The 13,463-nt window shown below is 58.8% G+C and overlaps 1 protein-coding gene across 1 annotated transcript; it reads left to right on the top strand.

Moving 5' to 3' along the window:
- The first annotated feature begins 2,139 nt into the window (after positions 1–2,139).
- CCND1 (cyclin D1) lies at positions 2,140–9,227 on the top strand. The gene is made up of 5 exons (XM_006893229.1): positions 2,140–2,509; positions 3,981–4,196; positions 4,714–4,873; positions 7,214–7,362; positions 9,063–9,227. Exons 1-5 carry the CDS (start codon positions 2,312–2,314, stop codon positions 9,225–9,227), a joined length of 888 nt encoding a protein of 295 aa, XP_006893291.1. The 5' UTR covers positions 2,140–2,311.
- Positions 9,228–13,463: the final 4,236 nt, after the last annotated feature.

Here is a 13,463-nt window from a genome sequence, read left to right as displayed (position 1 = left end):
GCCCGGGGCGGAGGGTTTCCTCGGGTGGGGGCCCGCCAGGCTGGCCTCCCGGGTGGGGATTGGGCGGCGGGCACTCCCTGCGGGGCCCCAAATTCCTGCGCCTCCCCCACCGGTTCCTGGACGGCTCTGCACGCCCGCCCGCCGGGCTTGCACTTTTGCGCCCGTCCCTGAGCCGGGAAATCAACGAAGTTCCTCGTTGAGATCTGCCTGGCCCGCCTAGTAACAGCGCCGCGCCCCCATTGGTTCATGCTAATTCCAGTTTCCTCTCCTCCTCGCGGTGGGGGGGCAGCTCCCTGCGGGCCCGGGAGCGCGAGTGGCCGGAGTGGGCGACCCTTTTCATGCCCCGTTGCCCCTCGCCGCTGTCGGTGGCCCGCGCCTCGAGCCTGGCCGTGGCGCACGCGGGGACGCGGGTCCTCGGACCCTCGAGACACCGCCGCCGGCGAGGGCGCACGGCCCCATAAATCATCCGGCGGCCTCCTGGTTGGGATTTTATGAATGAAAAGCCGCCTGGCCGCCCTCGTGCGCAGGCTGATGCAGCGGAGACTGCGCGCTGTCCGGGGACGTGGGTACCTGGGGAGGGGGCACCCCAGTGGGTGCGCGCTGCCCGGTCACCCACCTCTTTGGGAGCCTGACCTTCCCAGGGCCGGAATATTAGCCACCCTCATCCCATCGCGGGGAGGTCGCAGGAGGAATCCCCCCCAAGCCAGGGGGGAGTCTACACTCGAAGCGTGCGACCTTGCAAAGCCAGAGAGCTTTCGGGAAATCTTTTCTTTTGCCCCTTTTACTATAAGGGATTTGTGATTTTAGGACACTATCGAGAGAGACGTAATTCTAGATTTGGGGTAGGTAATGTAAAACCTGTGAAAAAAATGTTAAGATTGGGTAAAATGTCTTTTTATAAGTACCAAAAAGACAATTCCCACTTAATAAAAACAGTGCATAAGTTTTTAAATTTGTGTCCCTTTCTTGAGTTTGAGTTGATATTGGTGTCCCAACCCTTGTTCCAAGATCATGTCTAGGTTTTGCTTAAAAACTCATTCGTTCAGAGCCCCTATTTCTCTTCTCTCTTGAGTTGTTCTGATTTGTACCAACCCCCACCTCAGCGCTCCTAAACGTAGCCCCAGGGCAAATTCTAAAGGTGAAGAGACATCACACCCTTAACAAAACCAACTCGGAGGCTTCCGGTGGTCTGGTCCCAGGCAGAAAGGTGGCTAATATTTCCAGCTACAAAATTTATTTTTAGTTAAAAAATGAAGCAGGACAGGGACCCCTGTCTCACAGCCTTTCCTACCGAGGTGCCTCTCTCGGTTGTTGAAATTCTGCCCTTTAAGGAGGGGACGCTTGGAGACCCTCTCCAGTAGGGACTTGCCAAGGTAGGAAGACGTCCCGCGAGTCCCCCAGGCGAGCAGGACAGGGCGATGGAGGTACTGGCCACCATTTTGGGCTGCTGCTGGAATTTTCGGGGATTATTTTATTTTCTTTTTTAAGCGAGCCAGGGCTTTGCTGAAGCGCCTGTAACATTCAGACCTACCCCCTCGGGCATTTGCAGCGACCCCAGAGCGCCAAATGCAGGCGCCATCGCGACCCGCCTGCTGCTCAGCGTCCCCGCAGCTGAAACAGTTCCTGGAATCTACACGTGTTCATGAAAATGAAAGAAAAGACAGAACGCGTGATTCCCTGGCGGTCCCTCCGCCCGTGGGTGCCCTCGTGGCGTTTTCGGAAATGCGCCCATTCTCCCGGCTTGGATACAGGGTGTCGCAGGGGCCCCGGGGTACCCCTCGCCATGCGGTCTCCCCAAACTGCGTGTGGCCTGCCCGTCCTCCTCGTTGGCCCCCTCTGCAAAGCCCCCTCCCCAAATCCCTGGGTCCCACTTGGGAAGAACGAGCCCCCACCCTGCACCCCGCGGGGAGAAAGGCGGCCGCGGGGCTATTTGCATTTCTATGAAAACCCGGCTGCGGGGGGAACGCCGCCGCGGGGCAGGCGCGGCGCCTTCGGGATGGCTTCTGGGCTCTGCCCCTCACGGCTCCCCAGCGCTCGGCCCGCGCCCCCCTCCCCCGGCTTTGATCTCTGCTTAACAACAGTAACGTCACAGGGACTACAGGGGAGTTTTGTTGGAAGTTGCAAAGTCCTGGAGCCTCCAGAGGGCTGTCGGCGCAGTAGCAGCTAGCAGCAGCGGCCGCGCGCTCCGGCGAGGGGCAGAGCAGGGCGAGAAGCGCCAGGCAGCGGGAGGAGCGAGGCCGAGCGCGCGGACCGAGCCGCAGCCCCAGCCAGCCGCCTGCCTTTCCAGCCGCCCGCCTTCCCAGCCGCCGGCATGGCGCACCAGCTTCTGTGCTGCGAAGTGGAGACCATCCGCCGCGCGTACCCCGATGCCAACCTCCTCAACGACCGGGTGCTGCAGGCCATGCTCAAGGCGGAGGAGACCTGCGCGCCCTCCGTGTCCTACTTCAAGTGTGTGCAGAAGGAGATCTTGCCGTCGATGCGCAAAATAGTGGCCACCTGGATGCTGGAGGTGCGTGGCGCCCGGCCGCCCTTTGACGACTAGTCCGCAGCTTGTTACTTCAGTCCAGATTGCTTCGCCCCTCGATTTCCCCCTTCCCCCCAACTTTCCGGTTCGCCAAGTGGGTTCTAGAAACTCGTCCTTTCCAAAGAAATAGATACTGTGGGTAAAAATCTTTAACCAGGAAGAGGTGGGGGTAGGGACGTTAGAAATTCCCCTTCCTCTGGGGTAGATGGCTGGAGAAGGGGTGTCTTAGGACAAGTGAATGCCAGGGACACCCGAATGAACCGATGGTGTGGGTCCACAGGCAAGGCGACTTTGGTGGCCCCTGCCCAGCCGCCACGGTGCAGCCCCCGCCCCGCGCCTTCTCGCTGCGCCTGCCTTCACGGCCGCCGCTGCCCGAGGCGCTAGCCCTGGGTGGAGGGGGGTATCTATTTGATTTTTAAATTAATATCCAAGGACACGTATGCAAGGGCCACTCGTGCCAGTATTATGCGCCATCTTTGTTCTTTATTGCAAAGCAAAAGTGTTTATTAATAATTGGGGGAGGGGGTGGGGAGCGGTCGGCAGCCTGCAGGAGGGGCGCGGGGGCAGGAGTGAGCAGTTCTGGGGGACTCGGCTTGGAAAAGGAGACCCCCTTTGTTCAAGGAACGAGCTTCAGGGCACCCCGCACTGCAGGCTGGCCCGGAGAGCACGCCGGGCTGCAAGGTCGCGTGGCCCCCAAGACTGCAGGAATTGACCCTTGTCTTCAAGGAGCTTGGCTTGGGGAAACCTGCCCAATGCCAGCGGGGTGTCCGGGGCACATTTTCAGGCCCGCGGTGGGCATCTAGAAGGACCGCGAGTATTTTTAAATAATTTTTGAAAATGCGGCGTGGTGCCCTTGCTAGAGAGAAACAGCGCTCGCGCCCTGGAGATAGGGGTGCCCCTGAATTTTAATCCCTGGGGCGCTCCCTGGGGCCTGCAGTCAGCTCCCGAACCCCGGCCTAGGTAAAGAGCCGTCCGAGGGTCGTTTTCAGGGAATTTTTATGCTCCCACTTATTTTTTTAATATTTTTAAATATTTTTTGAAAAGATGACGTCTGGGGAAAATGCGCCGCGGCGGCCTGGGACGCCACCTTTGTGTCTCGCAAGCGCTGCGATTCCGCGGCGCCCAGCCCCGTGGCCCGCCCCGCAGCCCATTGGTGCGGGCCCCCGGCCAGACGGGTCCCAGAGCCCCCAGGTGGCCCAGGGTCCCCGGACCGCACCGGTGCCCGCTCCCGCCCCCACCATGCCAACCCTGCGGGACTTTCCCTTTCAGTTTCAGGGCTGGGTGGGTACTGGGGGGGCATGGGGGCGGGGACGCGTCATCGGAGGCACCCGCTACCCCATGCCTGTTGCCTCTAGGCGCTGGGGCCGCAGTCCTGGCGCGCGGGGTAGGTATGCGGGGCTGGATAGTCCCCTGCGCCTGGCGCCCGCGGTCAGTCACGGTCCCTGCGCACCCTCAGGTCTGCGAGGAGCAGAAGTGCGAAGAGGAAGTCTTCCCGCTGGCCGTGAACTATCTGGACCGCTTCCTGTCGCTGGAACCGGTGAAGAAGGGCCGCCTGCAGCTGCTGGGGGCCACCTGCATGTTCGTGGCCTCCAAGATGAAAGAAACTATCCCCCTGACCGCCGAAAAACTGTGCATCTATACCGACAACTCCATCCGCCCCGACGAGCTGCTGGTAACCGGAGGACCCCACGGCCGGGCGGGAGGGCACCCCGTTTTCTGCAGAGGGATAGGAGTGCGGGTGGCGAGACCATAGCCGGCCACCGGCGGACCCTCGGCCCCGAGGAAACGCAGCCCGGCAGCTAGGGGAAGAGACCCTTGGGAAAGTTGGGCACAGCGAGCCCCCCATCGCCGCGCACGCGGGGCCCCCACATCCCACTTTGCACCACGTTTGCGCCCCGGGAGCGCAGGCCAAGAATGGGCGGCGCTCGCCCTCTGGCGGCAGCGCGCGCGTCCGTCCGGCGCGCTCATTAATCAGCCCTTTCGTTCCAGATGGTGGGAGGTCTTATTGTCTCCCGCGTGCAAACAGCCGGCTTAATGATCAGGAGCGCGCGCCCTCTGCACGCGGCACCTTCTCGGGTTTGATCTGGGCTCAAGAGTTGTCTGCCCCCTTGTCCTATTTCCTGGGCTGCCCCCTCGACCCCCAGACTGACCCTGCCCCCCAACCCCCTGTGCCCTCCCCGTCTCCACAGCACATGGAGCTGCTCCTGGTGAACAAACTCAAGTGGAACCTGGCGGCCACGACCCCCCACGACTTCATCCAGCACTTCCTCTGCAAGATGCCAGTGGCCACCGAGAACAAGCATATCATCCGGAAGCACGCGCAGACCTTCGTGGCTCTCTGTGCCACAGGTAGGCAGGGTGGGGGTCCCCATCCGGGCACAAGACCCCAGACTCCTCTGTACTTCCGTCTTTCTTGAACACAAACACTGCTGCCGACTCCTCCCGCCCTCCATGAGGCTATAAATCTTCCACTGGTGGAGTGTCCCTCTATCTCCTGTTAGGGGCGCGTTTTGAACGACCACCTTTTGGGGTTAGCAGCTCCATTTAGTCATTATCCTGAAGAGCTACATTGAGGGAGGGGTAGCCCTCTTTGGGGGTCCCACAGTTCTCAGAGCAGTAGGGCTGGAGGGGTAGCTAGCTGCCTTGACCCCTAGAAGAAGTTTCCTATGGCGGTGGGTCCTCCTTCCCATACCCCCCTCCAGCTCTTCCTCGTGTACTCAAGAGGCCTGAGCCACAGAGGCCCCCTCCTGGCCTCTCCAGAACTGGGCCCCTGCCCACAGGGCCTGCCCCAGTGTGTGCGCCTTGGGCCCCGCCAAGGGCCACTGGGCAGGGGAGGGGCTCAGCAGTGGCCCCAGCCCCGCCTCCAGGCAGTGGCCCTCTCCGGGACAGCCTGTCACCACAGCTCATGGCCAGGTCCCCCCGCTGATGGTACCCGAGGAGCCCCAGCCAGCCTGATGGAAGTGCCTGGGCCCCGTGTCCTCAGTCAGGCCAGCACTCATATATGTTTGGAGATTCACTTGAGAGAGGGGGCAGTTGAGGTCTTTGCCGACAACCCCAGAAGGGACAGAGTTCCTGCCCTGGCATGCAGACTGCGTGTGTGCAGTGGGTGCCACCCCAGTAAGTCAGGGATCCTGTGAGGTTTGAGTGATTCTCTGGGCTCCTACTGCTTGGTTTTGGGGAGCAGATAAAAGAAGACATAGACACACACACCCTGGGGTGGTGAGTCCCTTTCCTGACCCACAGCCCTGGGCCGGCTCGGCGATGGGCAGACAGCTGGGGCACCATGGAAGAGAGAGGCCTTGGCAGGGTGGGTGGCCTTTTATGGCACGGAGAGCGGTTTTGGAAAACAGTTACCAGAGACAGAGTCAGGATGGCTCCGTCCTCCCCCAGCACCTGGGGGGGGTACCATCCTTCGAGGGGCGCCTGCTTCGGAGAGACAGGGCCAGGTCAAGGGCTGCAGAAAGGCCACATGCTGGTGGTCAGCACTGCTCAGAGACGCGGGCTTTGGCCAGCACCCCTGACCCAGCCTAGGATCCTTCCACAGTGGAGTTGAGGGGTGCTTCTCTGTGCCCCAACTTCTCTCCTTGCCTGAGGAACAGAGAATTAACTCCAGGGATGGGGGGCATGTCTTTATACCCTGCAGCCAGGTTTCATTCAGAGCTGACAGGTGTCACCCCCTTTCTCTATCCCTTGGAACTCTGTAGACCAGGGAGTCTGCGTGTCCTCCAAAAGCGTGCAGGTGGGCGGAGCACACAGTTGGTGTGTGTCATGCACACACGTGATGTGCCTTTATGCATGTATACATGCGTGCATCCCAACATGGGTGTGTGCACGCCATCATATACCATCAAGTCCGTCCTGACCCATGGTGACCACACCGTGTGTCCACATACAACTGCCCACAGGAGTTTCAGGGGTTGCCACCTTTCATAAGCAGACCCCTGGGGCTTTCCTCTGGGGTCTGCAGGTGTGTTCAAGCTGCCAGCCCCTTACTGGGGAGCGAGGCCCCGTGTCTGTGGGTAGAACTCTTACACGTCGTTACGGAGCTCAGCGACTGACCCAGAGAGGGTGGCTGACCAGTGGCCATGGCAGCTGGGCCCTGCCCTCGAGAATCTGGGCACTGGCTGTCAGCACAGCCTGCAGCTTTGAACTGTGGACCCCAACCCAGTGTTGCTGCTGTTGGCAGTGGATACTTGGGGGGGGGGTGAGAGTTAGTCCTGCACCCCGCGGCTAACCAGAGGCTGACATGACAGTTCCTGCCCCCGTGGGCCCCTCCAGAGGAGGGCCTGGCAATCTGCCAAGAAGCCAGCCGTGAGAACCCTGGAGCTGAGGCTTACCCTAACATACACGAGTCAGCTGATTTTAGGGTGCTGCTCGTCTAGCTCGGGGGGCTGTTGCAGCTCTCGGGAGTCTGGGTTTTGTGAGTGAGGGCTGCACCAGGCTCAGCTCAAAGCTCAGAAGGCCCCTCTTACACTGGTACGCAGTGGCTGGATGTTAGATGGGCTCATTGGGGGACCGCTGAGGGTTTGGGGGACAGCTGGCACACCCTCCACCTTCTCAGCCACCTCTATGCCTTTAGATCCATCGTTGGCTTGGAAAGGGCCTGGTGCATGTGGAGGTGCCCTGGTCGCCCTGGGAAATGGCCCCCTGCACCCTCACTCAGTACCAGCCCCTCTGTCTCTGCTGCAGATGTGAAGTTCATTTCCAACCCGCCCTCCATGGTGGCCGCCGGGAGCGTCCTGGCTGCTGTGCAAGGCCTGCACCTGGGCAGCCCCAACGGCCACCTCTCCCACCACCGCCTCACTCGGCTGCTGTCCAAAGTGATCAAGTGTGACCCGGTGAGTTGCGGCCTCTGGCTGGTTGGGATGGGGCGGGAGTGCCCAGGCCTGCAGCTGGACCCCTGAGGGTCCCAACCTCCAGGACAAGGGCCCTGCATCCATACAGCAGAGAAAACCTTCCAATGGGGAGATGTGGACAGGCCCTTAGTCCCCTCCGGCCCCTGGACTGCAGCCAAGGTCCCCTAGTGGCTGTGTGGCGTCACTGCTCTCATGTGACCCTTCCTAAGTGACCCTCTGGGAAGCCGGGCCGCACAAGGCAGCGCTGGCCACTGAGCCATGACCTGAAGGCAGCTGGGGCCAGGCTCCAGACTATCCGAGGACCTCATGTCCAGAGGTGCCAGGCCATGTGGCCCTGTAGGGACAGCCGAGTTCTCAGCTCTGGAACCCACTGGGGCCAGCCTTTCTTTGCCCAGATGCCTTTGTTTGCCCTTAGCCTTGAGTCTTTTTATAGGAGGTGTTAAATAGCAATTATGGGGGGGGGTTACCATATCAGGCCAGAGAGGTCAGAGGTGGCCAGTCCACCCGGGACTCCCCTGGAAGGCGGTCTTTGTGGTCTCCTAGCACCGAGACTCGGGGCAGCGGGAGCTTAGGGAATGTGCGTGTAAGTGACCGGCCAGCAGCTGATGACCTCTCTAGGAGGAGCTGGTCTGTCCATGCTCAGTCTTCTGGGGTGACCCACGTCCTCTCCAGATGGGGGGCACAGGCAGCTCCCCACTTACTGGTAGCAGGTACTGAAGGCTTCAAAGTTGGAGCTTCACAGTGTCAGTGAACTTGAACCACACAGAGAACATGCGCACTGCGCCACCTGCCGGCCGCCGGGGCCACTGCACGCTGACCTTGGGTGGACGTGGCTCTGGAAAGCGGCTTTCAGTAAAACAGCAAAAGTAGCTACACCTGCACTTGTAGGGGGGGCTGCCGGCACAGAGGTTAAGCGCTGTTTATACTGAAAGGTCGCTGGTTTGGACTCAGGATAAAGGTGCTGTCCACTTTTACAAGGATTCTGGCCTTGGAAACCCTGTGGACACTTGTCCTCCTGGACCACCAGACTGAATTGACATGGTGGCCTGGCCTCTCTGCTCATCAAGCTGTCCGAGTGACTCGGCCCAGCTCAGCCCCACACCTACCAGCCATGCTCCAGGTGCCCCCGGCCCCGTGTCTCCTCACGGTGGGTGGGGGTGGGCTACAGTGTCCACACTGTCAGGGTGCCTTGCTGACCCAGGTCAGCAGTTGGGCCCCCTGCCACTAGGACCCAGTTCAGGCCACAGAGGAGAGACTACTCAAGAGGGTGTGGGCTTGAGGCAGCTCCCATCCAGTCCCCGGGCTGTCAGGTCTCAGGTGGCAGGTGGAGAATTTGCCATGGCAGCCGGCAAGGGAAAGCCCCCCGCCCCTGAGTTGACAGGGCCAGCTGGAGAGTATGTGCTGGGGTGGGGTGTGTCCCGGCTCAGGGTAGCCATGAATCTTCCATTCGTGAAAAGCACGGTGTCTGGGCAGAGCGGATCCCGAGGTGGGGTGCCCCTCCACGGGGATTCGTCCAGGAGCCTGTCCATCTGAGCCACTGCCCTTTGAGTTAGGATCCAACAGGTCCCGGGCTGAGCCACCACAGTGCTCGCCGTGTGGTTATAGGGGACCTCAGGTGGGCCTTGAACCTCCAGAAGTCCCGGGGCAGCCTGTGTGAGCCCCTCTCTGCCCTTTCTCCCCAGGACTGCCTCCGGGCCTGCCAGGAGCAGATCGAGGCCCTGCTGGAGTCCAGCCTGCGCCAGGCCCAGCAGCAGAACCTGGACCCCAAGGCCGCAGAGGAGGAGGAGGAGGAAGAGGAGCTGGACCTGGCCTGCACCCCCACCGATGTCCAGGATGTGAGCATCTGAGGTGGCCGGGCGGACACCACCCACGGCCACCACCGTCGAGCAGAGCAGCGGCCAGCACCCTGCTGGGGAGGTGGGCACCTCTCCCCGGAGGGCGGCCGGGTGCTCCCGACGGCAGCATGCCTCTCCGGAACATTCTCCTGCCAGAAGGAAAGATTCGGTCTTCTTTCCCCCACCCACCCACCCTTTGCTGGGTCGTTGTTTTTTCCCCCTTTGCTTTCTCCCTGCCGTCTATGATTTAATAAGCAAAAGAGGTGGGGGGGTGACCCCAAAAACTGTCTTTAAAAAAAGAGAGTGAGAGAATAGCTGTCTGCTTAGCCCTGGCTGGGGCAGCTTCTAGAGCATCTTACACCCCAGTAATCAGCTAGCGTTTATATTAATGGGTTCATCACTGTTATCAGGATAGTTTTTAACCCGGAAGATATGTCTCCAAGGAGAGGATTAGGTTTGATTCTGTATGTGTTGAGAAAAAAAGAAAAAGAAAAAAGCATAAAAAAAAGAAAACCATTTAAAAAGAAGAAAAAGCCGCCAAACCATTATTTTTTTTTTTAAGTAGATTTTTTTTTCTTCCTTTAGCTAGAAAAGCATCCTATTCTCGTGCTTTTCCCTGAAGAACACAGCTTTAACGCAGCTCTGGCCCCGGCATCGCGCTTGCTCTGCCGTGCATGTAGTCACTTTACGAGTCATTTTGTGCATGTTTATTTTACTCTTAGCATCTCCACCTCCGCAGTCGGTGCCGGACCCCCTTCGGGTAGCCTCCTCCGATATGCTAGTCAGAGGAAACAAAATAGTGACATAATATATATTCTATTTTTATAATCTTCCTATTTTTGTAGGTAACCAGTTTATGAAATGCTAGGGGTTTTTTGGTTTCTTTTTTGCACCCACCTGACTTGGAGCTGGCCCGTGGCCAGGTTCACCCCACAAGCGACTTGGTTTTGGTTTTGCATTTTTTTTTGTTCTGTTTTGTGTGTGTGTCCCCCGTGTGTGTGTCCCCCGCCTCCCCGTGTTCTGGAACCATTCCATTTCAAAGCACTTTTGGTCCAGTAGAAGCTGATAGGGAAAAACCTGTTTCTTTGGGGTGGGGGGTGGCGTTCCCTGGGACGGTTCTGGAACATTCCTGTACTCACGTGAACACAGGACCACCGGGCAGGTGCATGTCACTGGGGTGTTCGCGGACGGGGTGGGGTTTGGAAGGCTGTTCTCAGTCAGGAGAGGGAAAGCCAGATGAGCGTCCTCACATTGCCAAGATAAGCACCCCTTTTCTGAGGAAGGAGTTGGTGGTTCGACACCCTTTGATGCCAGTTGATGTTGAAAATCGGGGTCTTAAAGGTTAACCTCGAGGAGAGCTTAAGGGTTGGTTATCTTTAGACATTTTACAGCTGGAGGTTTTTAAACACTAAAGTATATAATTTAGAGTTAAGGCTGAAAAAAAAAAAGAATATTTATTGCAGAAGATGTTTGCAAGGCCAGTAAGGTTGATAAAGTAATGCAATCTCCCCTTGATATTTGTTTTGTTTTCTCCCCACACACTCACCTTTCTGCCTCAGATGTTGCCAATCTAATCGTTTGTAAAAGACAGGTCCTCGTAGATGAGAAAAAGTGAAAAAGACAAGAAGGCCAGGGATCTGGTCTTTGGCCAGGAGAGTGATGAGTCACGTGGGACATTAAGTGTACGTGGAGCGACTCAGTTCCCAAATACTCCTTCCCCTGTCCCCTCCTTTTCCGAGAAAGTTGGCGACCAGGGGCAATCTGGGCGATAGACCTTGTCATTACGTAGGACGTGCTGGAGGGAGGTGGCGGGAGCGACGAGGCTGGTGCTTGGAGAGAAGAGGTGTGAGGTGGACGGACGAACAGGAGGACAGTGCGCTGGTGGCGGCCGGCGGTGGCTCCGCTGTCCCTGTCGCTGCGGGTGGCCGGCCAGCGCTCAGCAGGGTTTGGAAACGGATTTCACTTCGCTTCTGTTGTCTCTTTCACATTGTTTTGCTGCTATTTGGAGGGTCAGTTTTGTTTTACAGTGTCATGTACTGCCATGTTGTAGGGTTTGAATTTTCTCATAGAAAATTGTATTGCTGATGCCATTTCGGTTTTGTAGATTTTTTTCCTTCTTTTTTATGTGATCAATATGTGATTATTGCTCTATTCCAAAAAAAAAAAAAAAAAGAAAGAAAGAAAAAGGTTCCTGTTTCACGATACCTCATGCTTCACTTAGCCATGCGCAGACCAGGTGGTCGGGTTTATGGGGACATGCCCCCTGCCTGGGCGGACTCAAGGATGGATGGACAAAGAGGTGAGCCCAGGGTCCAGGACAGCCCTGACGGCTTGTGAGTTGTCATTGGGCTTGGGACGCGTCCAGTCTCTTAGGACATACTGGTGTGTCTGTTTCCGTCCTTGACGGCACCATGTTAATTTAAAGTGACCCCAGATCTCCATGAAGCCAGCTGACCGCCATGGGCCCGAACCAAAATTGGGCATGCTGGTGGACCCCGAGTCTGGGGCTGACCCCCCTGGCCGCACCCCTGCCCCTCCAGGAACACTGCTTGTGCTTACCTCAGAACCACCCACCGCCTGCGGCTTCTCTGAACCAAACCGGACGCTTGAGGGCTGTCCGCTCGCCGGCACCTGGGAAGCTGCATGTCCGGCAGCCCGGGGCGAGGAGCGGGTCCGGGGCGCGTCCCGAGGGTCTGGGCCTGCATTTCTGTGTCACAGTTGGTGGCAGCGGCCACTGCGGGGCTGCTGGTCCACCACTTCTCGCCATGGTCATGTAACCAGCACGTTTCACGAAAGCAGAAGACAAACATGAAAAGTCTAGAAATAAAATTGGTAAAACCCCCATGCTGTGCTTGCCTGTGTTCTTGGGGTGGGAGATGGGGTACAGGAGGGTCCCCCTCCTGGCAGGTGGGCTGCCCCATGCTCTGCAGGTGTTTTCTTCCTGCCCACTACCAGCTGCACCCTGCCTTCAAACGGTGACTGGTCATTGCCCAGGTCGGAGTTGGGGGCGTAGTTATCAGCTGCTGCTGAGACCAAGGAGAGACGACCCCCCTCCCGGGGAAGGGCTTGGGGTATCTCCTGTGAGTGGGCCCACCCCTATGGAACCCTCCACAGTAGCCCCTGCCTGGGTGAAGGAAGTGTCCTGTCCACAGTCACCTGCTGTCCTTGGCTGTTTGCAGAGAGGAAATGGGGGTCAGTCTATTAGCTCTTGTGTGAACTATGCTGGTGGTGAGGTCAGAGCTGAGAGAGTGGGGAATGTAGGACTCAAGATCCTATGAGACCCCACTTTTCACTTTGGGGGTCTGGGTCTGCACCCCTTTTCAGAACCTCTCCAAATAGTGTCCCTGTCCTGCAGGGCCAAGACATCCCTAATGTCCACGAACAAGGAGGACCCCCTGGACCACATGCCCGGGTAGTACTGCCTGTCACCCCAAGTTCAGTCAGCATGTAGGAGATCCCTGCTGTAAACCCCACCCCCAGAGGGGCCTGCTTCCTCGGCCACAGAGGCTGTCACAGGGCATCTGGCTGCTCTGCCCAGGTGACAAGAGCCTTTGAGACCCTAGGCTCTGCCTCTTGCTGTGTCCTCCCAGAGCCCTCGGGGCCCTACCCTAGCCTCCTCTCCACTCCCTCTGCCCACACCCTCTAAGGCTTCCTTGCTGGGCTGTCCACACCCCACTTCTCAGTGCCTTCTGTCCTCTGCTTCCTAGAGCCTGGTCACATGGACAGGGCCCTGGCCTCCAGGCCTCAGAGGTCCAGTAAGCACCCTTCCATCGGACCTGCAGCTCCTCCACCCCCTCACACCCGGGGGCATGGTGCACTGACCCCCTCAGCGCCCTCACACCCGGGGGCATGGTGTCCTGACCCCCTCAGCGCCCTCACACCTGGGAGCCTGGTACCCTGAACCCTCAGCACCCTCACACCCAGGGGCACGGTGCCTGACCCCCTCAGCGCCCTCACACCCGGGGGCATGGTGTCCTGACCCCCTCAGCGCCCTCACATCAAGGGCATGGTGCCCTGTGTTGTGATCCCGACGGACAGGTGAGTAGCTTGAACCTGCCTGTGGCTCGATGGGAGAATGAAGGGGCAGGGTCCTCTGATTAGAACTCCCAGTTTGGAAGCCTGACGGGGGCAGGAGCGCTGACGGACTGAGTGTGGTTTTCTGCATCCCCGTGCACTCATGCCAGCTGTTTGTACACCCGGGGCCCCGTGCACTCATGCCAGCTGTTTGTACACCCGGGGCCCCGTGCA

The sequence above is a fragment of the Elephantulus edwardii genome, unplaced genomic scaffold (assembly GCF_000299155.1).
Source record: "Elephantulus edwardii isolate Elephantulus edwardi_28Jun2011 unplaced genomic scaffold, EleEdw1.0 scaffold00126, whole genome shotgun sequence".
Taxonomy (NCBI): Eukaryota; Metazoa; Chordata; class Mammalia; order Macroscelidea; family Macroscelididae; genus Elephantulus; species Elephantulus edwardii.
This window is presented reverse-complemented; position numbering and strand designations above follow the sequence as displayed.

Bases quoted from the DNA above. Each gene is read 5' to 3' on its own strand.
- CCND1 (XM_006893229.1), top strand. From the start codon at position 2,312: ATGGCGCACCAGCTTCTGTGCTGCGAAGTGGAGACCATCCGCCGCGCG. The intron at 2,510-3,980 runs GTGCGTGGCGCC...GCGCACCCTCAG, and splicing joins TGGCCACCTGGATGCTGGAG to GTCTGCGAGGAGCAGAAGTG. The intron at 7,363-9,062 runs GTGAGTTGCGGC...CTTTCTCCCCAG, and splicing joins AAGTGATCAAGTGTGACCCG to GACTGCCTCCGGGCCTGCCA.